Source organism: Trematosphaeria pertusa (genome assembly GCF_010094035.1).
Source record: "Trematosphaeria pertusa strain CBS 122368 unplaced genomic scaffold BU26scaffold_4, whole genome shotgun sequence".
NCBI classification, from domain to species: domain Eukaryota; kingdom Fungi; phylum Ascomycota; class Dothideomycetes; order Pleosporales; family Trematosphaeriaceae; genus Trematosphaeria; species Trematosphaeria pertusa.
This window is the reverse complement of record NW_022987215.1, coordinates 539,746-564,708: the sequence shown is the minus strand read 5'-3', so window position 1 is coordinate 564,708 and position 24,963 is coordinate 539,746. Positions and strand designations below refer to the sequence as shown.

Genomic DNA, 24,963 nt, shown 5'->3' with positions numbered 1-24,963 from the left:
CCACCTTCCACTCCCACCAGGCCCGCAGCTCTAAGAGAAGCTCGCACGCAACAAACCTCGACGAGACTTAGTAGCGCGTCCGCTGCCCGCCGCCACCATGACGGACAACAACAAAGACCTCGAAGACGTCGCCAAATCCGCAACCGACGATTTCTACGAGCTCCTCGGGGTTGCCTTCGATGCGGAAGAGGCAGAAGTCAAGCGCGCATACCGAAAAGCCTCAGTCAAGTGCCATCCCGACAAGAACCCCGATGACAAGGAGGCGGCCGACAAGTTCATCTGGCTCGGAATAGCACGCGACATCCTGCTCGATGCAAAGCTCAAGGGCGAATACGACAGGCAGCGGCAGCGGAAACGTGAGCGGGCTCTTCAGGATGAACTGCTGGACGGCAGACGGAGAAAGATGAAGGAGGACCTGGAGCGGAGGGAGCGCGAGGGCGCGGCGGCTATGAGGAATCTAAAAAGGAAGCGGGCCGAGGAAATGAATGAGCAGGAGAAAAGGGAAGCGGAGATTCAAAGACTAGCCGAGGACGGGAAGAGGCGGCGGAAGGAGCAGCAAGAAAGATTAGAAAAGCAGCGCCAGGAAGAGGAAGCCAGTTTCATGGAGCCGAGTCCCGAAGCCGAACCAACGGCGCAAGTGCCTGCACCCGGACAGACCCCGGAGATTGATCGCACAGTCAGAGTACGGTTCCAACGGGAGGGCGACATGTTCACGTGGGACAAAGAGAAGGTCACCGAGATGTTTGAGAAGTACGGCAAGATTGACAGCGCCGTCATGTTCAAGGACAAGAAGATCCGCCTTGAGGGCGAGAGGCACAAGAAACGCGTCGCTATTATGTTCATCGTCTACACGAGGCTCGACCATGCGCATGCTGCTGTCATGGACGGGAAAGCAGACTATCCGTCTCTCGAATCCGTAACGTGGGCGAATAAGGAACCAGAGATCAAGTCGCCACTGAATGGAGAGTTTTCGGCGCCGTCGACGCCAGCTGCGACGCCGAATAAGTCCTTCCGAGCATCATTCACAGGAGGACTAGGCAAAGACTTTGGCAGTGCGCCTGGTACACCGAAATTCTCTTTCTCGCCGAAGACGCCGAGTCTAGAGGAGGTTACAATGATTCGGTTGAAGCAGAAGCAGGCGGAGAAGAGGAAGCTAGAAGCGCAAATACGGCAGCAAGAAGCTGCGGAGGAAGCGGCGGCGTGAGCTGGCCGCATATGACGAAAAATACGAGACCACGAGACATTTTGAACGTTTATATGATACCCGGACTTAGATAGGGATGATCTGCCTTGACCATAGAGGAGTATGCCAGCAAGATTACAAGACAAACATTTAACTGATCAACGGCCGCAAGCATTGTCCCTTAGCATCGAGTTCGCGTTTGGAGTAACTGACTTATCATAAGCACATTCGACTCGGCTCGTTTGCTCGTTCATTCTAACCGCATACATGTCACTTATAAGTGTACCATCGCTATCGCGCACCAAGCCGGGTCGATTTTTGAAGACTCAAACGCCTCTAGAAACCTCCTAAACATGCACCAATTCCCCAGCGAGGACCATCTCCTCGGCATCCGCCAGCGGCTGCCCTGATGACCACGGGCCTACACGGAAGCATATACAGGTTACTTAGCCATGTCCTCGTTAGTTCAGGCTGCTGCGCATGATGCTCTTAAGCGGCTTCGAGGTGGCGGGATTATTCGTTAGGTCGTCATTCCGTCAGTGTTTCTCGACAACCAGAATGAAGATGATACGCAGGCTCAGTTTGCTCCGCTGCAGATGTCGGTCCATATGTACCGGCGCAAGAATCAGAATGAGACGATATCACTGTTATACGAAGCGAGGATTACTCTGTGAAAACCTTCACGTAAATAGGAAAGAGTGCTCACTCAGACCACGGGCAGAATGCCTTTATATGCTCATATTCGGTATGTACTTTTCTCTATCATTCCTACTTTGACACATCTCTCAGCCTCTAGCTTGGGACGCAGCACTTAATGGTTTCATCGCCCGGGCAATATCCACTAAGGAATCCGTTAGCTCACACCCTTACGATCAAATAAAAGGCCAGGGAGGACATACGTCACAAATTTCGAGCCCGACCCGCAGCCCTTGTACGTATTCCGGCACGTCCAGCCCGAATACTTCCCCGAGCAAGCAATATTACGGCAGCACTGGTAGTCCGACGGACCTATTTGCAAACAATCAGCCACGCATTCCCCACATAGGTATATTATGTGGCTGTTGACAACTTACCCGGACAGAACCCCGGCACACTGACATAATTGCAGTCCCAGTAATTAGTGTTCTTGCAAGTTCCACTGCCCTGGACCGATTGTCAGCAGTGGGGTAGGGGTGAGCAGATGATGGGATGGAGTACATTGAGCCCGCCTTTGCCCGTTACGCTGCAGGATTCGCGTCTCATGAGGCCGTCGACTTGGCCGAATGGGATGGCGGCTGGTCCATCTGCTGAAGCGGGAGCTTCGGCGATGGGGTTGGCGAGGACGAGGGGGAGGAGAGCGAGGATGATGCTGGATGGGAACTTCATGGTGGAAAGAGGGAGAAGGTATTTGTCAAAAGGTTCTATGGGCAGCCGATGGATGAGGAGCGAGAGGTTGAACTGAAGGCATTCTTTCCGTCCGCGAAAACAGCACCCTTTTATGTGGGCATTGCTCGTTGGCATACGCAGTACGCTCGTATGTTCTTCGCGACGAGGCCGAGCCGAATTGAACCTATTATCACTTGGGCATGATTCCGACCATAAAAGTTGGATGAAACCGAGCAATGCGAGCAGCCAAGGTGCGCGGCGATAATACGTTCATCTGTATTACGTTAGTGTTGTGTGTTTTCTAGCTCACGGCGACTTCTCAAAATGCGTCTCACACGATCTAATCAACTATAGATTGCCCGTCTTGGCTCCATTCCCGGATCCGGTGAACCTAGAAGTCTAGTACCCTGCGGCTGCATCGGACACGCGAGCGCAATTTCGATCGAGCATTCGGGACCATCTTCCAGCCCCGCATGGGCTGAAGTAAGTTATTGCTTATACGGGTTGCCAGGTTATCGGAAGGTTACACCTCGAATTGTGGGGCTTCTGGGACTAGTTGGAGGTGGCCTTCTGAACAGGTGAGTCTCTCCACAGGGTTGGAATCCTCAGACTAAGTGAGTTGGATAAGCCGCGGGTAGTTGTGGTCTGTCTAACGGTTGTTGTTGCGCCGCATTGATGAGCATCCGAACTTCAAGTTGTTAGGTTTGATTTGAGAGGCGGATAACGCTAGAGTCTGCATTGGAAATGTCCGGCTCAGAGCAATATGGCTTCTCAGTCAGGGCACATGCGTCCAAGCGGTGGTGTACCACCTTGAGCCCGACTCAGCTGCGGGGAGTCACCTTCTATTATGCTGAATTATGCAAACGTTACTAACGGTACGGTCATTCCGAATAGCTCTGGTATGCCGGCAATGACTGGTGGGCGAAGTATTGCACTCTCTCCTTTTCGAGCAGCGTTCTCGTGGAGGACGACCCGATTGTTTGAGTCGCGCATGCAGTAGAAGAGCTAGATTAGATGTTCTTGACAAAACACAAACAGAACTTATTCCGGTCGATATTGCATCTTTGGTCAAAGGTCTTGGTCCATTGTTCCTGACCAATCGTTTTCGTTCGAGAAACCAGCGTCGAAGTGTATAGACAAGAAGGACGTGCCGTCTCCAGGGCTTGGGAACCTGAGTACTCGTGGCGCTGGCGCAAGGACTGAGAGAACAGAAGGAGTAGGCATGGTGAGGGATGCAAAAAGGTTGAATCGTGCATGCACACGGGTAGAAGTTGCAGTGTTTTTTAGTCTCCCGTGTGGGATTACGCAAGACGCTAACAGCCGGAGCGACATAACCATTGAATGCGTTTCTTCGGCCTGGTACAACATATATCAACCGAACTTCTGTATCGGAAGCAGCGTTGAACCAGAAGACTCGATATGTATGGACGGAGGGTTTGGTTCGCTGGGGTGATATGAAGTACATGTAGACATGCTGGAACACACTTTCGTATTTCGCGATCTGCGCAACAGCAATGTAAGACAACCGCGGGCAAATCAAAGTAGAAGGTAGGTCGGGTGTGGGCAGGGCGAAAAACTCGTTTGAGTGGGCGACTGAACGGCTTTGAAATGACCAACCTTGTGCCAGCTAGGTCAGGCTTGTGCACAAAAAAGCGCTTTTCCAGACTTCTGACACCAAACCAGACCTACTTCGTGGGTGGAACCTGCCGTGGTTATCCAACCACTGCACGCATCTGCCAAAGTCTCGTGGTTGCACCACCCTTAGCTTTACCAAGCGGGCGGTGTTGAGGTCGTGCTATGCATGTGACGCTGCAGCTCTGCGGCGTCGATCTCAAATGACGTAACATTATAGTGAATATGCCATCAGATATCGGAAAATGTGGATGCTAGAGTGCACTATACGATATTGAGAGTCTAAAGCAGCCGTCTTGACAGAACGGGAAGCGACTTAGGAGGTGAGAACGCAAACCACCATTTCGAGTACGACAGATATAGGCTGGAGGAGCACGCTACGGATCTGCCGCTCGAGAAGGCGAACGACCCAGGCGTCCAAAGGTACTGGCTCGCAACTTTAGGATCTTACAGTGATGCTCCTCAAGGATCACAGGCAGACCACAAGAAGGCACACAGACCCCATTCCGAAAGCCATACAAGTCACCGTTTGTCGGCAAAAAGCTCGAAGACGTAACGGACTGAATAAGGAACAAGCTCCACTCTCTTGACCTTGGCGGTTATCGTTTTGCTCTTCTGGACGGGACGGCTAATACCGGGAAGATGTTGAATTCCAAGGTTGCCGAGTCAGCGGCACCTTATCCTGTCCACCGTCCCAAAATCTTCCCCTCTCTCCTATCAATTTCCCTTCTTTTCCAACACTCTATCTCTTTACGCACTATAGCAAAACAAGATCCTCAGGAGAGCGAGATGTCTCGATGACGATTTGCCTGATTAGGACTAGTGTATCCGCATTTGATCACAATCTTAACCTTGGCACAGAACAACACTCCTCGTCTAAACTCCAGCTTCCTTCGTTGTTAGCCTCCGCTATTACCTCGCGTCTCAGAATGTGAGCTGGCGCAACAGCGCATCAGGATCGCACTCATGGAGGAGGCGGACGATGATATAGCGGAGAGAGTGCAGGCTCTGAGTGACATCGAGCTTGCCGTGCTCCTCTGCCTAATTACGGCCCAACACTGCATAATCGAGACGGACAACGAACTGCTCCATGATTTGGATCAGGAACTGAGGCTGGTATGTGTGGAAATGTGCGGTGAGACATTGTACACTGATCATCATAGGTCGCGTTCAAGGTCTTTGGGCTCACGTGGGCGGTCCTCGAATGCTCCGAGACGACGACGGTGGATGATTTTGGCGTTGGCATTCTGGCCAAAGATGAAAGAGACGATTACTTCAATAGAAGACATGAACAAGGCAAAAGCGAAGTAATTGCATACTAGCCGCTAGCGTGCAAGTCATGAACTCACGGTGTCGATAGTTCTCTGCGCATTCCAGTTCACCAAGGTTATACGACAGACGGATGCCAAAGCCTCCTCGGCCTTTTACTCCATTGGATAGTCGCAGGATCGCGAACGTCGTTGTTGCAAAGAATCTGAACAAAGCAAGTCAGCAGGTTCAAGTTCAAGCTCTAGAGGTACCGCGATACCAAGAACCTTTCGACGACCGTGTTGACTAACGCGCCATTCAGCTTATCCGAGGTAAGCGGAACTACACGAGGACTGCTGTACATGCTGCGCCGAGGCCGTTCTTGTTCATTGCCTTGAACGAGAGCGAATCGGCCCGGTTAGCGACCCATTTGGTACGCTTCAGAATGCTCTGCTGGATTCCGTGCTCACAAAGGGCAGAATGACCAATTCTTCATTTCCCACAAACATGAAGTAGACGATAGGTTCCCAAACCTGCAGGAACTTCAAGAGAAGGAGCCAGTATCCGAAGATGATGCATCTACGTCGTCTGTTGTCCACTCGCCGCCTGAAACATTCGAGAAGAGAAACTCATCATCTTTAGTATTCTCGCAGGAGGTATGACTGTATTTTCGCTAGGTGTGGATTTGAGGGCTAATTGCAGTAGGATCTTAGTCAACTTGCTGCACTGACAAAGAAGGTTCAGATCAGCTCTGAAGTGCGAGCATATCTGCACAACATTGTGGTCTTCATGAGATTACACCGAGCAGTAGCGGGAGGCATATCGGCGATGGCTACCCGTCATTTCAACATACTTTCGCGGTAGGCTCATGTTTCCCTAATACAATCCCCAATACGGCGATTGAGCTGACACGTCTAGCGCGCTCGCGCCTCTTCATGATCTGTCGTATATAACGCCGTCTTTGGTCGCTCTTGCCGCTCGAAAGATCTACCCTCATAGGATCGCGATCGCTTCACCGGAGAATGAGCGTAGTATGCAGTGGGGGAGCTCGCTCGATGCTGTGAAGGCAGTGCTTGAGGGGGTAACGGTTGAGGACGTGATTGAGGAAGTGCTGCAGTCGGTGGAAGTACCGCTATAAAGCAAGCTGTCGCACAGGAAACCACCGTCGCCTGCAGCCCCTCCCCAGAGCTCATTAATCATTGAATCTAATGGAGATGAGTAAGGACCGGAGGCCGCTGATGTCATCCCGAGCGCAGCTTTGATTGGGCAGTGCGGGGCAACAGCGAATGGTTCGCCCCACGCGAGAGTCGCGTTACCACGCACAGCTGCAACCTCAGCCGTGAGCCTTTCTCTTTTACAAAAACAATTCTTCTTTCCGCTCGCCGCGCAGTCGCCGGCTTTTATTCTTCTTCAGATTAAATGGCTACAGCAGACTATTTCGGGGACAGGAGTCCTGACGTCCAGATCGTGAACGAGGTACTACAGCCCCAACGTCATACATTCTCGTCGATGCTAACATCCGCCCTGAGGGAGATCCTGCCGATCGCGATAACAAGAGCCTACACAGCGTAAATAGCGATCAGGATGGGCACGATGCTCTAGAAGTGCGTCCTGCCTCAACTGTTTTGGCGCCGCCTTTCTAACGCACTGGTGCAGGTAGTCTTCGACCACGATGCCATCCACCGCCGCAAGTCCTCTCTCGTTCCCTCTATGGCCGCTCGCCCCGAGAACGGCCGTCGGAAAACTCAATGCTTCGTACACACACTCCTCGAAAAGCACGATGGGGTCCCTTTCAAGGACCACAACGCGTCCTACGAAGGCCTGGCACAAGAGCGCCGAATGGACAAAGACCCGCACAACCATGCCGACCAGTCGAACCACTCGCGACTTTTGACGAAGAAGCAGATATCAGACATGGCATTTGGCATAAGAGAACTGTCAAAGAAGCTTGCGCAGATTAAGATATTGATGCATGTGCGGCATATCTTTATTCTGGCTAAGGCGCATGATGAGACGTTGATTAGGCATACGAGGGAGACAACGGATTGGTTATTGACGAAGGATCCGAATTATAGGGTGTATGTGGAGAAGACACTGGAGAATAATAAGCTGTTCGATTCGTCGGGGCTGCTGGACAAGAATCCGTCATATCGTGGGAGGCTGAGGTTCTGGACGAACGAGCTGTGCGCTGAGAAGCCGCAGACTTTCGATATCGTTCTGGCGGTATGATGCTCATACGTATTAAGAGGCGCCATTCGGCTAATTCTCTGCAGCTTGGAGGCGACGGTACCGTTCTCTATGCTTCCTGGCTCTTCCAGCGCATTGTACCGCCGGTCCTGGCCTTCTCGCTAGGCTCTCTTGGCTTCCTCACCAAATTCGACTACGAGCAATACCCCATAACCCTCTCGCGAGCCTTCGCAGAAGGCATAACCGTCAGTCTCCGCCTGCGCTTTGAAGCCACAATCATGCGCTCACAAAACCGCAACAATGGCCCGCGAGATCTAGTTGAAGAACTAATCGGAGAAGAGAGCGAGGACCATCACACCCACAGACCAGATGGCACGCATAATATTCTCAACGAAGTGGTCGTGGACCGAGGGCCAAATCCCACCATGTCGAGCATCGAGCTCTTTGGCGATGATGAGCACTTCACCACCGTCCAAGCAGACGGTGTCTGCGTCTCCACGCCTACCGGCTCAACAGCATACAACCTCGCGGCCGGTGGCTCCCTTTGCCATCCGGACAACCCCGTCATCCTCGTAACCGCTATCTGCGCACATACCCTCTCCTTCCGCCCCATCATCCTTCCTGACACTATAGTCCTCCGTGCAGGCGTGCCGTACGACGCGCGAACCAGCTCGTGGGCGAGCTTCGACGGCAGGGAAAGAGTCGAGCTGAGACCAGGCGATTATGTCACGATAAGTGCAAGCCGGTTCCCGTTTCCGAGTGTGCTACCGTTGGATCGGAAGAGCAAGGATTGGATCGATAGCATTAGTCGGACGTTGCAGTGGAATAGTCGGCAGAGGCAGAAGAGCTTTAAGGAGTGGAGTTCTTGAGGGGTTGTTATCAGTTATTCGTCTAGATAGGCGTGGATGTGGGCATAAAAGTCACAGAGTTAATTGCCACATTACCAGTTTTAAGGACTAGGGGTTAAGGCCTTAGCACGATCAGAAAAGTGACGCAGATTCAAGATTCCGGCCGTAGCACAATATTGCTATATGAAATGACATGGCTATATACTCGTGATCGTATGAACGTAGCTGGGGTATCGTAAAGATAGTGAGTGCAGCATCCTCCTCCATCCATACTTCTCGTCCCGTTTCTTCTCACTCAACTCTCATATTCTCCCACGCTTCCACTTTTTACCGCTGCGGCGAATATACCATCTGCGGCGAACTTTGATACACCTCCTGACTCGCTGGCCCCGCCCACCGCCTGCAACTCTCCTCCCGCTCCCGCACCTCCCTCTCATTCTGCAGCGCCACACAGCAACAACAGCACGCGCCCCTCACGCAATCCCCGGCCATGCCGCCCTCGAGCTTGTATGCGTGTCGTATGCGTATCCGCTGCGCGAGCGGGAACACCCACCAGAAGCCGCAGGAGACAGCCATCAGCATGCAGTGCGCGTTCGTGGCGCTGTAGGAGAGAAGGTCCGTGGGGTCGTTTTTGGAGGATTTCTGCGAGAGCCGGTAGCTGGTGCGGCCGTAGAGGATGCATGGACATAGGAGGCCGGTGAGGCAGTCGGAAGGGTTGGGCGTGCAGGAGCAGAGCGTGTGTTTCCATTCGTGTGTTGATCCGGAAGCGGAGAGATCCATGTTCGGATGCGCAATCTGGCCAGGGCGATGCAGGGAGAAATCCAACCCGTTGGGCCCGTGAGCCGAGTCGGGGCTGAAAACAGCATGCCCGGTGTTGCGGGAGGAGAAGCCGTGCGGGGAGTAGGGTTCGTGCGCGTAGGAGGATTTCTGGCTGTTCGCGGACATGGGGAGCGGGTAGCCGGCGGGCGAGGTGTCTGGTTTCTTGATTGAAGAGGGAGGAGGGGAAATGGGTGTGATAGGCGTCTTGTTGGGTAGCGGTGATGCCTGCGACTTGTGCGAGCGCGGTGTTGCGGGAATCGGGGGCATGCGCTGCTGGGCTACGTTGGTATTGATCGGGACAAGGTTGGAGAGATTGCGCAAATGGTGGGTTTGCTGGATCTGAGCGTATTGCTGTGGATGGGGCTGCTGCTGTGTGTGGTATACGTTCTGCGGCTCCGCGACCGGAGAGACTGGCGAAACCAGCGCATTCGAGCGATCGTGCGGCGATAGTGGGGAGAGAGGTGGCCTCTCTTGGGTATGACGCTGATGATGCGTGGGAGACGACGCGTGGGCGGCCTGTGTCTGCGGCTGACCCGGAAGATTATTATGCGGGGTGTAGATCGACTGAGGGCGGGGATCTATTGGCGTTACGGAGCGCGGGAGAGGAGGCTGCTCGGTCGGCGACGGGATGTATTGGAATGCGAGATGCTCTGCGGGCGTTTGCGCGTAGGAGAAGGCTCGGCTGTGCGGTTGCTGGCCGCTCAGGTCGGTGTTGAGCTGTGGAGGTTGTTGGTATTGGTGTTGTTGCTGCTGCTGATTGGGGTTCTGGGCCTCTTCCGGCGGGGTGTGTGGAGGAGTCTGCCATGAGAATCTTTGGTGTTGTCGCTCGCCGCTTCGTGGTTGTCGATTCTGTCGAGGAAGCACCATTTTGCGTCAATTCCTCCTCCCGTGTCTCGCTCCTCGTTCTCTCAATGCACCTACGTCGAACTACAGCTAGCTTCGCAGCAGTGGTCCGTAAGCGTCAGCCTGAGGTCGTCCAGCCTATGTCGTCAGCCGCAGTGCAAGGAGCTCAACGATAGTAGTCGTATGGTGTAAAGAAGAAGAGATCGCTGTTCAGCAATTCAGCAACAGCAGACCTGCGAAGAACAAGGCAGCTGGGGGCTATCAGGGCTGATATCCTCCTCTCCAGAGGAGCATCCAAGACATGCATGAGAGGGGCGAGGGGAAAAGTGATCAAAAAGATAGCTTTGCACCCGAGCCGCCTGGAAGCATCCATTGTGGTTGGTCCTTGGCTGTGATGCACCTCACCGAGTGCTGTTTTTGAACACTGCGGCGAGGTCGCCGTTGGACAGTGCCTCGTCGAGGCTTCTGCGAGGCGCAGTGTGGCCAATTGGTGTTGGACACTCGAGTGTGACGGCAGATGTGGAGACGTTTCCGTGCAGATTCCGGGCGCTTAGAGTTCGACCAGGAACCGCGTGCGCCCGTGCGGAGAGCTGCATCTGCCAATCAGTGCCACGCATCAGCAACGACGTCCCTTGCGTGCCTGCGCGCTCGTATATCTCGCGCTGGCAGCGGTGTTGGACCCTTTGGATCGGTGGGTGCAAGTCTGGTGAGATGCTGGTGACACGGGCAGAAAGCGGTATGGATCGCAGTCGAGCTCAGCATAGGCGCGCGAGATGGGCGCTTGTGGGATGGTCAATTCTGGTGTCGGGTGAATGCGCTCCCCGATCTCAACTATATTCCGACTAGACGAGAGCGCCCAGCTATCGATAAGAGCTTTTCGAGTTTCAGCCGGCAAAGCACACGTGGGGCATGACACAACAGCTGGAAGGTGCACGAGATGGTGACGAAGCTATTTTTTTGCCGGAATGTACAGGGAGCGCCGTTCAGCGCAACGGCCGCATAGATGCTATGGAGACTAAGAAAAGCTGGGAGAGGCGGTCGGCCTGATGGCCTATTGGCTTTTGTCTTGCTGGGCCTTTCCACGCTCCTCCTTGTTCTCCGCCTGTTGGAAGTCAGTTCTGCATCTAACCATAGGCGGGCATACTCACTCCAGGTCGCTCGGTGGATACGGTGCCCTTGAGCTTGGCCGACTCGGCGACGCCCTCGCCCTTTTTGCTCTTCTCGTCCTGCTTGGATATCTCGCTGGTGTGCTTGGTGTCGGTGTTGGACATGCCCTCCTGCTTGCCGGACGTCTCGTTTTGGCTCTTGGGTTCCTTGCGAGGATTGGGCTGGACTTGTTAGTCTGGAGCGTGCAGGAACCTTTGCAATCTACAAACCTCGTCACTCTTGTCTGGAGGTGCCTCAGCATTCCCCTCGCTCTTCTCCTCGCCCTTGTTCTCGCTCTTAGACGCCTCCTTGGGCTCCTCCTCTGCCGGCGCCGCCTCCTTCTCCTCGGGCTCGGCGTGCTTCTCGGAGTGCTCGGCGTGGTGCTCAGCGTCGCCGTGGCCGCCCAGGTCCTGGTTGATGACGAAGTAGAGGCCGACGCCGGTTGCAGCAACAGCCGAAACTATCCTGTCAATGCCGTCAGCGAGAGCTCGTACAGACGCAGCCAGGGCAAATGCATGTGACTAGAATCGGACGCACCATGGCAGATCGCTCTTCTTCGCATCGCCGTGGGAGCCGGCGGAGGCGTATGTCCTGCGCTGCAGAGTGCGCTGCCATGGCTGGAGCTCGGCGGCGCGGAAGCTCTTCTTCGCGGGGCGGGCGATTGCAGACGCACGGAGCGCCGCAGACCGGATGAAGGACATGGCGAAGCTGTAGAGAGGTCAATTGACTCGGGTGACGAGCAATTGGAGATGTTCGGAGCCGCGACGGTCTGACGGCAAGATCATTCGAGTGGCCGGCAGGGCGCCGTTAATCATCGGCACGTCAGTGGGAGCGCCCGGGTCGCGCTGCGGCGTAAGCTCGGGGGGTCACGTGCCGCAGCCTCAACCTTCCAAGGTTGGAACTCCACCCCTCATGCTTCGACAGTGCGCACATGCAGCGTTGGCACAACAGTCTGGGTAGCCAACGATCTTTGACCCGTTCGAGACTCTCCCCGTGAAGGCGGGTTTACCTGGGCACTGAGGTACGAGGCGGGCTCCGTGCGTCTGGGCTCCCTGCGCCGTCTCGAGAGGAACAGGCAACACAGTCGATTCACCTCCACCACGCTCCTTTCACCCCCGTGCAGCCAGGCACCGCGGCCAGCCTGCGGCCCCCGTCCCATACTTAAACCCACCGCCCCTCTGCTGCTTCTGCCCTCCTCGCCTCAGCGTCCGCTGCCCGCCTGCTGCAACCCCGCCATACCCCGCCACGCCGCCACTGCTCCAAATTCGAATACACAACCGCCTGCCCTGGACCTCGTCTTTCGCGTCCGCGCACACGTCGAAGCCCGCCATGGCGCCCTCCTCGTCGGTGCCGCCGAATCCGACTTCGCACAACGTCACGCAGCTGCTCCCCAAGCTCAACGATGACGACCCCGACTTCCGCTTCATGGCGCTCAGCGACCTGCACGACATGCTGCTCGTCGGCCACCCGACCTTCCTCTCCCACGATGCGGTCGCGTGCGCAAAGACGGTCGAGGGCCTGCTCAGCACGCTCGTCGACAGCAACGGCGAGGTGCAGAACCAGGCGGTCAAGTGCCTCGGCCCTTTCGTCAACAAGATACCGGACAACATCCTGTGTCCCATGATCGAGAAGCTGTCCAACTTGCAGACCGATAACACCGTCGACCAGTCGATACCCTCTCTGGCCCTCCGCGAGGTTGTCGTGTCGCTGCCGCGTCCCGTCGCTGGTGTTGCGCGCAGCAAGCAGGTCCAGGATGCATACAACGCGGTGAGCAAGGTTCTGATACCGCGATTAGTGGGATACAATGTCATCTTGCCGTCCCGCAAGGACCTGCCGGGTGTGCCCAAGGGCATGCTGCAGGTGGATCTGGACAAGGGCACCGACAGCAACGCCATCGACGTCCTGACCGAAGTGGCGCGGTGTTTCGGTCCCATGCTGCAAGATGCCGAAATCAACGCGCTACAGAGGATCACCTTTGAGATCCTTGAGAACGAGCGAGCGAGCTCTATGATGAAGAAGAAGTCTGTCACCGCTGTCTCGACGCTGGCCGGATACTTCTCCGATGGACTGCTCAGCAACTTCATTTCCCGCGTCATCGAGCATCTACGTGATGTGCATCTGACACGCAGCAAGCGGAAGCTGTACATCACTATACTCGGTTCCATGGCTAGGTCAATACCCCGCAAATTCGGCCCATACCTGAAGACACTGGCACCTTTCGTGTTGAGCGCGCTGAGCGCCCAAGAGGTGGACGAGGAAATGGAGACATCGGATGACGAGTCCGAGCGTGACCCCGAGATCGACGAAGTCCTGGAAGCCGCCCTCATTGCTCTGGAAGGCTTCCTGGCTTCCTGTTCGCACGACATGCGATCCTACACGGACGAATCAATTGAGGCCGCGACGCGCCTCCTGAAGTACGACCCCAATCTTGCTGAAGATGATGACGACGAGGCAATGGAGAGCGATGAAGAGGACGCGCTTGAGGACGATGACTTTGAACAGGAAGCGGGCTATGATGATGACGAAGACGCAAGCTGGAAGGTTCGGCGCTGTGCTGCTAAGGTGCTGTACACAATTATCTCTACGCGGAGCAATGGCGACTTGCTAGACGACGGAACCCTGTACAATCGCGTTGCACCCGCTCTCGTCGCCCGGTTCAAGGAGCGAGAAGAGAATGTTCGTCTAGAGGTGCTATCCACGCTTTCGAATCTGGTTCGCAAGTCCGGCGATGGCCCGATACCCGTCAAGTTCGCCGACGAGCATCCCGCCGGTGGCACCATGATGCCTCCCCCTAGCCGCAAGCGACGCCGAGGTGGTAGCGACGCGAGCATGTTCGACCTTCATGGCAGTGCCTCCATCTCCATGGGCTACGCATCCCCTGCACCCGTTGGCACGCCACCTGTCGGTCCGCGAGCAAGCCTGGCCAAACTCAGCCCAGAGATTATTCGAGGCGTGTCACAGCTTCTCAAGCAATCGTCTTCCCCGCCGACGACCAAGCAGGCATGTGTCGCCTTGCTCAAGAATATCGTCATCACTCAGCGCGGGGGTTTGGACGGTTACCTCAGCCAGATCGCCGGGCCTATTGTGGAAACCGCCAAGACTAGCGGCGGCGCGACCAGCACGACCTCAGCTACGGCAAACAGCCTGCGCATCCAGGCATTGCAGCTCATTGGAGCTATTGCAGATACCCATCCGTCTGCTTCGCTTCAGCCATATCTTCCCAAGATTGTGCCCGCCCTTCTCCTCGGGGCTCGCGACAAATACAGCAAGCTATCGATTGAGGCGTTGGCCGCGAGCGAGCAAGTCATCAAGGCTCTCACACCGCCCCGGTCTGCCGCTTCTGGATCGTATAATCAACAAGACCTGGAGCAATTGTACGAGACACTGGTGAACCGGATAGCAGCCAATGACGCAGATCTCGACGTTCGACAGAGCGCCATCCATGTACTTGGCGTTTTCCTGGGAAGAACCTCTGGGACCGACGGCCTGCTTGCGCCCCAGAAGCGAGCTGCTGGGTTGGAGCTGCTGGCCGACCGCATCAAGAATGAGCTCACCCGCCTTGCATCTGTTCGAGCAATCGACTCGATAGCTGCTCACACAAAGGCTCACAACGAGTTGTCCGCGAAATGGGTCCGAAACGTTGCTCTGGAGCTTGGCGCCCAGTTGCGCAAAGCTAGTCGGGCTCTCCGCGGTGCGAGTTTGACTGCTCTTCGAACGCTGGCATTAAATCCCCTTTCACGACAGCAGCTGGATGGCCAGACCAAGTCCCAGATCGTTGAGTTGTTGCTGCCTCTACTAAATGCCGCGGACCTTCATCTCCTTGGCCCAGCCCTCATTATCCTTGCCACATTCGTCAAGGACGATGCGAAGTCTGTTATGACGCCTCAATTCACTGGTGCGCTTTGCCGGGTTGTCCAGGGCTCGATCAGTGGCAGCTCACTAGAGGCGCTGCTTGCTCTGGTGCGAACTATTGGAGAGCAGCGCGCCGGTCAGCAATTGATGCAGGCGTTGCTCAAAGACGTTGGCGTCTCTGGTCACCCTGAGGTTGTCGGTAAGGTTATCGGAAACCTCTTGGTGTACGGCGGCAGCAGCCTGGGAGTCAAGCTCGAGCAGTTCGTTACCGAGCTCGAAACACAACAGGATGACAAGCGTAAATACCTTGCTCTTGTTGTCTTAGGGGAGTCGGCGCTTCGGTTGGGATCGCAATCCTCCATTCAGCCTCAGCTTTTTATCAAGTATTTCTCCGTCAAGTCGGAACAGGTGCCGCTTGCAGCTGCAGTGGCGCTAGGCCGGGCAGGAGCCGGTAGTGTTGGCAAGTATCTTCCTGTGATACTGTCCACAATGGGTCAGCCTTCAAGCCCACAGTATCTCCTGTTACATTCTATCAAGGAGATTCTTCAACATGATGGTACAGAGTCGGAAATTATCCCCTTCGCTTCAGCGCTGTGGCAGAACCTCGTCGCTGCTTCCCAGGCTGAGGATAACAAAGCAATTGGTGCGGAATGTATAGGTAGGCTCACTATCATTGATCCGAAGACCTACCTTCCGCAACTCCAGGTATGTAGTATCCAAATTGCTTTTCGAAACATCGCTAACAAGAATAGGCTTTCCTAGGTGATCGAAAAGCAAGCGTCCGCGGCATGGTCATCTCAGCCCTGCGATATACTCTCGCCGACACCGACGAAGGATATGACGAATATCTCCGCCCCATCGTGGTCCCCATGCTCGTCCAGATGCTCAACGAACCCGATCTCGACAACCGCCGCCTGGCTCTCACGACTTTCAATTCCGCCATGCACAACAAACCCGACATCATCATTCCAGCTCTCGACCAGCTGCTGCCGATGACCATGAAGGAGACGGAGATCAAACCCGAACTCATCCGAGAGGTGCAAATGGGTCCATTTAAGCACAAGGTCGACGATGGTCTCGAGATTCGCAAGAGCGCCTACGAGACACTATACGCTCTACTGGAGACGGCCTTCCCGAAACTTTCGCCGTCAGATCTTTCTGACTGCTTCGACCGTGTCGTGGCCGGAATCAGCGACGAGCATGATATCCGCATTCTCTGTAACCTCATGCTTACTAAGCTCATGGTGCTCACTCCAGAGCAGACTCATTCACGCCTTGAAGCAATTGCCGAGAACTTCCGTGCCGTCCTATCGATCAAGCCCAAGGACAACGCCGTCAAGCAAGAGCTGGAGAAACTGCAGGAAGGTAGTAAGGGTGTGCTGAAGGTATCTGTCCTGTTGAACAAGCAGATGGGCAGCGAGAGCGGTGTCCAAGGCCATGATGATCCCCACCTTCGGGTGTGGGCCAGCTACTGGGATTGGATCAATAAGGAACACCAGGCTTCGCTCAAGGGCGTCACAGATGAGTTGAAGGACCGCGATCGTTAAGTGTGGTTAAAGGCGGTTTGCGTTTTGAGTGGCGTACATAGCGGACATGGTTGCGAGTGGTGCATTTTCATGGCATAGCTTAGCATGCGAGAGACTGAACCGGATACATGGGTAGGCTCTTTCAAAAGCGAATATGAATGGATATATGATCCAAAGCCGTTTATCTCTTGGGCTTGATGTGATGGACCTGCGCAAGAGGCAGCTTGAGTCCTCCACGTCGACTCCCTTCGCCACCGCTATCATCGCGACGATCAGCTTCTTCATCAGTATCGGAGCGTTCATCGGCGTCATCCTTGCCCATGACTTGAGGGGTTTCTTCCTCGCTTTCTGCCTCATTTCCTTCCTCGCCCTCGTCCTCCTCGTCATCTTCCTCATCTCCGTCATCACCCGCCCCTTCTCGCTCCCTCAGCTGCGCCCTCAGACCCTCTATTATCACGCTCATCCTCTGCTTCAAATCCGAGTTCCACACTTTCTCCAGCTGACTTTCCATTTCGCCAATTTTCGACCGCAGTTCCTCGACCACTTTATCCTCTTCTTGCGCTTCGTCCTCATCGTTCTGCCCACCAGGCCCAGGCTCGACTTCAGCCCCTCCACCGAACATTTTCGCAAAGTCATGCGCCATTTTCGCATTGCTAATGGCGAAGACAACGGATTCGATAGTGGACCACGTCTCCTCTTCCATCTTCTTACTCTTCTTCCCGCCCGCTGCCGTCCCACCTTCCAATACTCTCCTCCACGCTTCCGCAATGTCACGCACTGGGTTGCCGTAGGCGCCGCAGCCCCATGCACCTAGTACTATCTTCTTGACGCCTTTTGAAGACGCGATACGCAAGACGGCTCGCATTTTCTTTTCTACCAGTTCCCTGTCTTTCTTGCTTAGTCTCTTCTCTTCTCCCTCGGAGCCCTCGAGCTCGGGGAAGCGCAGCATGCCGGCGCTGATGACGTCAATGTAGTAGCGTGAGGAGGGTGGTAGGTCGGATTCGGCGTGGGATAGGGGGAGAGACGAGCGGAAGACGAGGACGTTGGGGGAGTATATACCGCCATACTCGGGGAGGCGGTAGAAAGATTCCTGGAGGGATGGGAGCAGTGTGGTGCGGGAGCAGAGAAATTCTTCTTGCGAGGAGGCGCCTGCCAAAACGCCGCCGCCGGGGCGCAGGGGTGAGGCCATGTTTAATATGCAGACGTTGGGTGCTTTGCGGGATATTCTACTAGTGTGAAGTAAGTGGGCGGCGGTCAGAGCGTCAGTGGCTACGATCCGGATAGTTCTCTGCGGCACTTCTGCGTTTTGATGGTGGAGCGAGGTTGGCTTCAGGGAGAGATGAGAGAGCGAATCGTTCAACGAATAGTTTCTTTTCTTTCCCTTCCCTTTCTCGTGCCCGGTTCTTACGATGACTTCCTCGTCTTCGGCCTTTCCGCCCTTGGCTTTCCGCCGTCCCTGGCCTTTTCTCTTGATGTACGCCACGTCGTCGCCTCCCGTGCTCGTGTCCTCTTTGCCGCTTGCTTCGACGGCATTGGAGACAGGCCCCGGATCCAGGATCAATTCGCTCTCTTCGGCACCCTTTCTAGCTCTTGGGTTCGAGGCTAGGATGGATGGGATGACTTTGTTGACGATGTGGCGAGCTTGTTTGGCGCGCATGTCTTTTCTTATCGCGGGAGGCGCGAGGCCCTGAGACTTCGCGATGCGGCCCATCTTGCGGGCTGATTTGGGGTGTCTGGCGGCGCTTCGATAGACAAAGGCAGATTATCTAAGTTCGTAAATGGGACCTTTAGGAGGAAGCGGTACGCACCGTGATGGCTTGACGAGGGCGACATCTATTCTGGGGCAGGTTTAACCGAAGCGAGGGGTAGTCTTTCCGCTCCAACGCTCTGTTCTTAGTCCTCGACCCTTCGACACCAGGTCGTCTACCAAGGACGAATACTCTCATGTGAAAACGGCCTTCTCGAGACCAACGATGCGAAGACCCGTGCTACCTTCCCAATCGCGAAGGCGTTCGTTTGCCGCCACGCCTCGCGGTTACAAGGCCGTCCTCAGCGCTGACTGGGCTGAACAGCTGAGAAGGCAGTGTAAGAGCATGCCGCAAATACATGCGCGTTCTTCCAATGGCATTTGTTATCCTTGGTGCCACGCGCAAGACTTTCATATGCAACGGCCGGGGGTGGCTGGGATGGGGCTGGGGCTAAGGTCTAGGTCTATCGCCGTTTTCCCGATCTGGCATCATCCCTCGAACCGCAAACTGTTGAACTGCAGCCTCATCTATTCGCCGAAGGTCTCCAGGACTAGTTTTGCGGAAGCCAAACCATGATATGCTAAAAGCTGTAATTGCACCGCGACGAACCGACTACTACACGACCACGATATCTGGTCCAGGCCGTGGAATATCAATTCATCCACAGCGGGTCGGAACAACATCTGGCAATCGGAAAAGGGGCATCCACAACAACAGGGCTTCCAGATGGCATTCTCAATCGCGATCCGACAACGCCACCGCCATGGCATTGTGCACTTTTGGCCGTGCTGTCGGCAACGTTGCAGTAAACATATTTAAGGCCACCAGCCTCATCAACCCCAAATCGTCCGACTTGCAGCTCCCAATGCTCTCATTCCCCAGCCCTCGTCCAATCAGACTGACCAACGCATAATAAACTCCCTGCCAGGAACCGCATCGCTCTTGCCAGTGGCAGCAAGACATGGGTCAGGCGTCCACATCTAACCAGCGGCAACCCGCCTCCCGTCCTGTGGCATGCACGCAAAATCCGGCTCTACGGACAACGGCTGCTTGGCGAAAGTAGCGCTGAGCCGTGTAACGAGCTTTCTGTTTTATAGTTTGGACCATCCTCACTCTCACCACCTGCTGCCATGGAGTCTTTGAGTTGGAGGGCTTCATCGGATAATGGCCGTACGTTCCTACGTTGACTGAAGACGCCGGCGCTAATTAGGCCCAGGGCTACTACGTACATGCAGACAAGCATGTTCTGCCTCCTCCACCTCAGCAAAGGCGCAGCTTCTCGAACCTTGAAGTCGGCGCGGCTCCCTTCTCCAATTTGCCAGAGGTGGCGCCCTCCCCTCCACGAGCCGCCGACACCGATAAGATTGCATGCAATCGCGGCGAAAAGCGGGTATTTGGGAGAAGGGGCTTCTATATCTCGCGACAGAGGTTCTACCTCGGGCTCGCCCTCGTTATCCTTGTCGTTATTGCGGCTGTCGTGGGCACCGCTGTCGGCGTCCTACAGCATAAGAAAGGTTCTGATGCTGCTGAGAGCCCGGCCGATAATCCAGATACCCAGACAACCGATCCGGCGAACGAAACTAGCACTGCAGATGCAATTTGGGATCAGTCCGCGCTGGGCGTTACGGGATGGAAATATAACGACGATAAGGAGTACAGCATCCGCCTTTTTTACCAAGACGCCGAAGGCTATCTTCGTATATCATCGATGGAGTCTGTGAACGCGGAAGCATGGAGCGCAGGTACCAGATTTGTGAAAGCAAAACGAGGAACGCCGCTGGCGGCGTCGTGTCACAACCAATCAATCTACGATGTAAACAAAAAGGTATTTGCACAAGGAGTCCTAGAGGCCTTCAAAGGCTAATCCAAGGAAAGGCCATGGAGGCGCACGTCTTCTATCTCGACGAAAACGCGAAATTGCAGGAATATATCTTCGAAGATAACGACAAAACGGGATACAACGGAAGCCTGAACGACCAAAATATCGTGCCCGCTAACAACACTCGGCTGGCATCGTATTGGCCTTCGTTGGTGTACCAAAACCCGGATGATACGATTTCCGAGATGCGGTATGACTGCCCTATTGGCGCTTCCAGTTGCTGGAAAAGCAAGAATCTCGACATTAAGGGCCCCGGGCCATCCGCGCCACTGGCCGAAGTTCCCCGCGGGAGATGGGGAACGGAGTCACATCTGTACTATCAGCGCCAAGATGGCGAGCTGGTGAACCTTGTGTTCCGCAATGACACCGAGCAGTGGACTACTGGTAAGTCTACCCTATACCTCCACCTTCTCCGCGTCTCACAATCCCCCAGAAGGACTCCTCCAACAAATCTCTCTCCCCACTTCCGCTCCCTTGGGCCTCCTCGCTACCCCCCGCAATCCCAACGGTGGTTTACTCCAGTTCCTCGTTCTCTACCAAAAGTCCGACAATCGAGACATCTTTTTCGCCTGGAGGAACGCGGAAGGTTGGAACGCCCCGGCCAAAGATCCGGCTCTCAGTGCAGCAATGAAAGGAACGGATATCGCGTGCTTGGCCCCGGAGAGCTGGACGAACAAGATGCTAGCGTATGGGCCGGAGATGAGCCGGTGCTTCTTTATGGGGACGAAGGGGAAGCTGAGGGAAGTGCAGTGGAAGGGGCTAGAATGGAAGGATCTAGGGTTCATTAGGAGTATTAGTAATGGGGAGGGAGAGTAGTGTTGATGTGGCTGGAGAAAGTAGGCGGCCCTTTGATGATTTCATGGAATAGATACCCTTTCATGTTTGCTTCACAATTTCCCGGTATCGTGGGCGTCAGGGATCGTGGTTCCTGCTCGCAGTGAAGGCGGAGGAGATTAAGCGTGCGTGGAACATTTACAGCTATCACGTCAGCGACGCGAACTGAGTGACACCTCAATAGGTCGAATATTCGACCGCTCAAGCCAACCGCTGCGCCTAAATGTACACGATGTCTCTACTCTCCAAGATATGTCACCGTTCCAGTCTTCAATACCGAGAATGCCCTAGCCTCACTAAGATTATGGTAACCACTATTTAAGTCCAGGATTTCCCTATCGCTTCGCTCTACAAGCACCCTTTCCTGCAGCATTAAATAAGCAAAAGCACTCGACCTTAAACGTACACTACAATACGAACATTACCCCACCAAAATCTCAACGCAAATTCCCGCAAAGCATCTAGTCAGCTATGTGCTCGGCGGAAGTAATCAGATACCCCAACTGCCGCTGCGTTCTTTATATCCGGAGGATCCACAGGTGTCTGCTGTTCCGGCGCGGCTGCTCGGGCCATTTGGAGATTGTGACGACGGTGGGGCATGAGGCGGGCGTGTGTATGAAGCATGAAGAGATGGGATGGCAGGAGGCGGATGATGCGTATGCGTCGGACTGAGTAAGGGGTATGCGAAGCCTTGGAGTGTGAAGGCAAGTGCTACTTAGACCACCTTTTTACGGAGTTTATAATTCAATCGCGTGGGCTATTGTATTTACAAGTCAATTTATCTGCGATACGATACCAAGTAAGTATGCAACTATGCCTATAAACAGGGCAATGATGTAGGTTACCGCGATCTGTTCCACGGTCAGTATGAACGTAATACATCCCTGCCTGAAACGGGCACCCGCCTTCTGTTGACCATCCCACACCGAAGCATCTCCGCGATCCCACAACGGACTAATTGCCACGACACTTAGCCCCACAAAAAGGCAAAATATGCCACACGTGAGCAGTAGCTCTGGAATCCTCAGCGCAAACGCACATCTTCTCACTGTCGCTGCTACGTGATTCTTGTCTTCGGGGTGCTCTACGATTCCGAAGATATGGTTAGCTTGCTCCCGAATCGTCGGGCGAAGAAGCGCGGATTCCACAAAAATATTTTGCTGGAAGGCCGATACTATGCCCATTAGTGAGAAGGTCAGGGCGGCGTAGAGCGCTGCTGAGGCTGTCCACGGGGACGCTTGGGTGGACTCGTATGTGAGGAGCGAGGCGACAACTGCGGAGACAATCGATCCCTGTAGTGGGCGTGGGTTAAAAATCGCTGTATTATGAGGATATTGGGTATTTACGTACCACGAGCCCGATGGAAGCGTTCATCACTATTTGTGCATCGGCCCATTGGCGAAACGCCTCCTCCGGTTCGCTTATGGCGCGGGAGAGTCCATAGGCTATGCTGCTCCATGGGGCTTGCTGTGTGTAGACAAATGCATGTGCCACTCGATGGGGGGAATGTCGCAACTGAAGCTGCCTCAGCATCAAAGCTCGCATTGCGAGGGTATGAGAGAGGGCGTACCGAGTATGACATGTTGATTAGATTGAGACACTCTTCTGAAAGCAATAAGTGCATATATGGTAGATCAGTAGAGTTATGTCCCAGTAAGGGTCTGTATATTCGAGCGACGTGCGGCGGAAGGCGAGGTGCCTAGCTCGCGTTCAGCTTGTGGCTTTCGCCGAGCTCCTGGACTGCTCGGAATACCAATTCCGTTCTCTGTAGACTTTCATGTCAAGTGAGCATGGTGTAGCCTTGTCAGGAGATCGTCGGAATGGATCTCCTATTGATGATGTGATCGGTGCCACCTTCGGTTAGCGCTCAAGGCGATTGGCGAATGCTTTAATACTTATATCATGCGCGCGCCCCTTCGCTACAGCCTCGCAGCATCTGCCACTAATGTCCTCTACAATTTTTATATGTGGACTGACCTAAAATGATTGAGGTCCGTGAAGAGCAGCCTCCCTACCCTTCGAGATCAGTCTGGAGATGATCACCTGGGCAGGAAGGCCATACTCGGGATCGCTACACATTTCCCTGATGGGAAACCCTCGCTCTCTTGGAAAATACTTGAGGCTGACCTTCGAGGTGCGTCTTATTATCTCCTGCGTGACCTGATCCAAAGCATTCGCAGATATAACGGGTTCCGTTTATTCTCCGTACCGCTCAACATCGACGGCCACAAACTCCCCGCGAAATACTCCGTTTCCATAGAGGTCAGAGGTTACCGAAAAGTCTACCGCCAGCTGAGCTGAATCCATTGTGCTCTCATTCAACGCACACTCCGCCATGTCTCCCAACTGGTTCTGGAGCTCGAGCTCCTCTCGTAGCCCTCCAACACCGCATGCCTTCATTGGTGAAACAAACGGCCAACGGAGTCTCCGTCCGGTCTTCATCTTCGCTCGGAGACTCTCTGGCTCCGGAGGCTCCATCATGAGTAAATTGTTTAACCGAACACCTATTCCCAAATGGTTTGAGGAGATGACCCAAATTCCGTCCGCCTTCTGGTCTGGTCACTGGGGCGTTGTCGTCGGACCTTATCTCTATGAGATGAAACCCATCAAGTCGAATCGAGGAGACGTTCTGCAATTCTTTCGGGGTTCGTTTGAACAAGATACCCTGTGGTTTCCGGATATTGGTTACACAGGAGTGTTCTACACCGATCTCACAGACGAAGAGATCAATACCAATGGTGAGCCGAGCGTTTCAAACCCCATATTGTCAGGGCTGATGCTTCTGTAGCTCTTTATGCGCATGACGATATGAGAGCTGAGTCGGTCAGGTACGACTTGACGCGCCATAACTGTCAGCATTTCGTGCTGGCGCTATTAGACCGGCTCCAACGACACTCGCAAATGCAAAAGGCAGCGATAGCGCAATTTGCCGCCCAGATGCAGCCACTTCCTCCATTTCAACAGCCCATGGCTACCCTTCAGCAGCCTATTGTGCTCTAGGCGCTTCACCTAGTCCGTCAATCATGCCGCAATCATCGGGATACTTTTCGACAGTCCAGCCAAGCTACCCAATGAGCTACTCGTCTGACTATGCTGAGGAGGAATACTCCCCGGTCCCCTCAGGATACCCACTTATGTCCCTTTGATATACTAGACTGGTACTGGATCGACATCAAATCACCTAAGATACAAGATGGCGTTGCCGCAAGCGTGTTATCATCGGATTTTTTTTTACAGGAAGTTATTGGTCATGAGGGGGCAGATTCTGGGGCTTGGAGTGCATAGATCGTGGTCCTATTGTATACACTGCTATATCTTCATGTCGACCTCTCTCACGCGAGCCTTATGGCTCACAAAGCTGAACTTGAATGAGTTACGGTTAACCTAGTTCCTCCTCTACGCCTATTCCTTGCATGCTTTCCAAGCCATCACACCCAGAGGATGACATCCGCGTAGGGATGTTTAGAAGTTAGAAATGACGCCCTAAGAAGCATCCGCCAAGGGAAGAACTGGCGTATCTCATCCACGCGAACCTCCATATGAGATTCGGCAACGATCATGTGCTCGATCAAACTTGGCCATTACATGCGCGGTTTGTGGATGCCGAAAGCGCACTCCAAATCCATTGATGCCCAGAACTTATAGGAATGGGTCGGCATGGAGAATCTGTCCAAGATACAAGGAAGGAAAGAGAGCAGAGGTTCTGCGCAAGGCGTCGCAATTTCGGGAGGCAGATGACGAATGACGTACTGTTGCCGCGATAAGCTGAGAGTTGAAGGTGAGTGATAGACTTCATTAATGAGGCGCGTTTGGAGGAGAAGCGGTGAAAGTGAAAGGCGCTGAATATGTCGGC

At 54.4% G+C, this 24,963-nt stretch overlaps 11 protein-coding genes across 11 annotated transcripts; 6 read left to right on the top strand and 5 right to left on the bottom strand.

The window, feature by feature from the left end:
* The first annotated feature begins 2 nt into the window (after window positions 1–2).
* BU26DRAFT_244760 (DnaJ-domain-containing protein) lies at window positions 3–1,434 on the top strand. Its single transcript, XM_033821057.1, has one exon. The coding sequence runs from the start codon at window positions 98–100 to the stop codon at window positions 1,202–1,204; it is 1,107 nt and encodes a 368-aa protein (XP_033686808.1). The 5' UTR covers window positions 3–97; the 3' UTR covers window positions 1,205–1,434.
* A 541-nt stretch (window positions 1,435–1,975) lies between these two features.
* On the bottom strand, window positions 1,976–2,548 carry BU26DRAFT_561608 (uncharacterized protein; the record flags this gene model as incomplete). Its single annotated transcript, XM_033832936.1, has 4 exons — window positions 1,976–2,024; window positions 2,083–2,191; window positions 2,257–2,326; window positions 2,381–2,548. 4 exons carry the CDS (start codon window positions 2,546–2,548, stop codon window positions 1,976–1,978), a joined length of 396 nt encoding a protein of 131 aa, XP_033686807.1.
* Window positions 2,549–5,146: 2,598 nt separating this feature from the next.
* On the top strand, window positions 5,147–6,566 carry BU26DRAFT_502400 (uncharacterized protein; the record flags this gene model as incomplete). The annotated part of the gene is made up of 6 exons (XM_033826631.1): window positions 5,147–5,296; window positions 5,344–5,487; window positions 5,751–5,861; window positions 5,908–6,084; window positions 6,167–6,288; window positions 6,347–6,566. 6 exons carry the CDS (start codon window positions 5,147–5,149, stop codon window positions 6,564–6,566), a joined length of 924 nt encoding a protein of 307 aa, XP_033686806.1.
* A 345-nt stretch (window positions 6,567–6,911) lies between these two features.
* On the top strand, window positions 6,912–8,637 carry BU26DRAFT_244478 (ATP-NAD kinase). The gene is made up of 3 exons (XM_033821052.1): window positions 6,912–7,032; window positions 7,085–7,651; window positions 7,702–8,637. The coding sequence occupies exons 2-3, from the start codon at window positions 7,139–7,141 to the stop codon at window positions 8,482–8,484; spliced, it is 1,296 nt and encodes a 431-aa protein (XP_033686805.1). The 5' UTR covers window positions 6,912–7,032; window positions 7,085–7,138; the 3' UTR covers window positions 8,485–8,637.
* Window positions 8,613–10,633, bottom strand: BU26DRAFT_516556 (PLAC8-domain-containing protein). The gene has a single exon (XM_033828357.1). The coding sequence runs from the start codon at window positions 10,147–10,149 to the stop codon at window positions 8,791–8,793; it is 1,359 nt and encodes a 452-aa protein (XP_033686804.1). The 5' UTR covers window positions 10,150–10,633; the 3' UTR covers window positions 8,613–8,790.
* Window positions 10,634–11,176: 543 nt separating this feature from the next.
* BU26DRAFT_561604 (uncharacterized protein) lies at window positions 11,177–11,972 on the bottom strand (the record flags this gene model as incomplete). The annotated part of the gene is made up of 4 exons (XM_033832935.1): window positions 11,177–11,227; window positions 11,274–11,453; window positions 11,502–11,736; window positions 11,809–11,972. 4 exons carry the CDS (start codon window positions 11,970–11,972, stop codon window positions 11,177–11,179), a joined length of 630 nt encoding a protein of 209 aa, XP_033686803.1.
* A 224-nt stretch (window positions 11,973–12,196) lies between these two features.
* BU26DRAFT_516554 (TIP120-domain-containing protein) lies at window positions 12,197–16,818 on the top strand. Its single transcript, XM_033828356.1, has 2 exons — window positions 12,197–15,828; window positions 15,876–16,818. Exons 1-2 carry the CDS (start codon window positions 12,601–12,603, stop codon window positions 16,668–16,670), a joined length of 4,023 nt encoding a protein of 1,340 aa, XP_033686802.1. The 5' UTR covers window positions 12,197–12,600; the 3' UTR covers window positions 16,671–16,818.
* Window positions 16,669–18,491, bottom strand: BU26DRAFT_244622 (uncharacterized protein). The gene has a single exon (XM_033821055.1). The coding sequence runs from the start codon at window positions 18,358–18,360 to the stop codon at window positions 16,831–16,833; it is 1,530 nt and encodes a 509-aa protein (XP_033686801.1). The 5' UTR covers window positions 18,361–18,491; the 3' UTR covers window positions 16,669–16,830.
* A 776-nt stretch (window positions 18,492–19,267) lies between these two features.
* On the top strand, window positions 19,268–21,337 carry BU26DRAFT_244433 (uncharacterized protein). The gene is made up of 4 exons (XM_033821050.1): window positions 19,268–19,567; window positions 19,614–20,222; window positions 20,273–20,660; window positions 20,710–21,337. Exons 1-4 carry the CDS (start codon window positions 19,562–19,564, stop codon window positions 21,090–21,092), a joined length of 1,386 nt encoding a protein of 461 aa, XP_033686800.1. The 5' UTR covers window positions 19,268–19,561; the 3' UTR covers window positions 21,093–21,337.
* Window positions 21,338–21,832: 495 nt separating this feature from the next.
* BU26DRAFT_244450 (uncharacterized protein) lies at window positions 21,833–22,888 on the bottom strand. Its single transcript, XM_033821051.1, has 4 exons — window positions 22,681–22,888; window positions 22,461–22,625; window positions 22,016–22,402; window positions 21,833–21,961 (listed from the first exon to the last, which is right to left on the bottom strand). Exons 1-4 carry the CDS (start codon window positions 22,732–22,734, stop codon window positions 21,884–21,886), a joined length of 684 nt encoding a protein of 227 aa, XP_033686799.1. The 5' UTR covers window positions 22,735–22,888; the 3' UTR covers window positions 21,833–21,883.
* Window positions 22,889–23,445: 557 nt separating this feature from the next.
* BU26DRAFT_561599 (uncharacterized protein) lies at window positions 23,446–24,110 on the top strand (the record flags this gene model as incomplete). Its single annotated transcript, XM_033832934.1, has 2 exons — window positions 23,446–23,848; window positions 23,899–24,110. 2 exons carry the CDS (start codon window positions 23,446–23,448, stop codon window positions 24,108–24,110), a joined length of 615 nt encoding a protein of 204 aa, XP_033686798.1.
* Between the last annotated feature and the right edge of the window lie 853 nt (window positions 24,111–24,963).

Excerpts from the sequence above, each read along its gene's own strand:
- BU26DRAFT_244760 (XM_033821057.1), top strand. The coding sequence starts at position 98 with ATGACGGACAACAACAAAGACCTCGAAGACGTCGCCAAATCCGCAACC.
- BU26DRAFT_244478 (XM_033821052.1), top strand. The coding sequence starts at position 7,139 with ATGGCCGCTCGCCCCGAGAACGGCCGTCGGAAAACTCAATGCTTCGTA. Across the intron at positions 7,652-7,701 it reads CTTTCGATATCGTTCTGGCG|CTTGGAGGCGACGGTACCGT; the intron begins GTATGATGCTCA and ends AATTCTCTGCAG.
- BU26DRAFT_516556 (XM_033828357.1), bottom strand. The coding sequence starts at position 10,149 with ATGGTGCTTCCTCGACAGAATCGACAACCACGAAGCGGCGAGCGACAA.
- BU26DRAFT_516554 (XM_033828356.1), top strand. The coding sequence starts at position 12,601 with ATGGCGCCCTCCTCGTCGGTGCCGCCGAATCCGACTTCGCACAACGTC. Across the intron at positions 15,829-15,875 it reads CCTACCTTCCGCAACTCCAG|GCTTTCCTAGGTGATCGAAA; the intron begins GTATGTAGTATC and ends TAACAAGAATAG.
- BU26DRAFT_244622 (XM_033821055.1), bottom strand. The coding sequence starts at position 18,360 with ATGGGCCGCATCGCGAAGTCTCAGGGCCTCGCGCCTCCCGCGATAAGA.
- BU26DRAFT_244433 (XM_033821050.1), top strand. Across the intron at positions 20,223-20,272 it reads TCTACGATGTAAACAAAAAG|GCCATGGAGGCGCACGTCTT; the intron begins GTATTTGCACAA and ends ATCCAAGGAAAG. Across the intron at positions 20,661-20,709 it reads CACCGAGCAGTGGACTACTG|AAGGACTCCTCCAACAAATC; the intron begins GTAAGTCTACCC and ends ACAATCCCCCAG.
- BU26DRAFT_244450 (XM_033821051.1), bottom strand. The coding sequence starts at position 22,734 with ATGCACTTATTGCTTTCAGAAGAGTGTCTCAATCTAATCAACATGTCA. Across the intron at positions 22,626-22,680 it reads TAATCAACATGTCATACTCG|TTGCGACATTCCCCCCATCG; the intron begins GTACGCCCTCTC and ends AGGCAGCTTCAG. Across the intron at positions 21,962-22,015 it reads TGTGGGATGGTCAACAGAAG|ATCGCGGTAACCTACATCAT; the intron begins GCGGGTGCCCGT and ends ACCGTGGAACAG.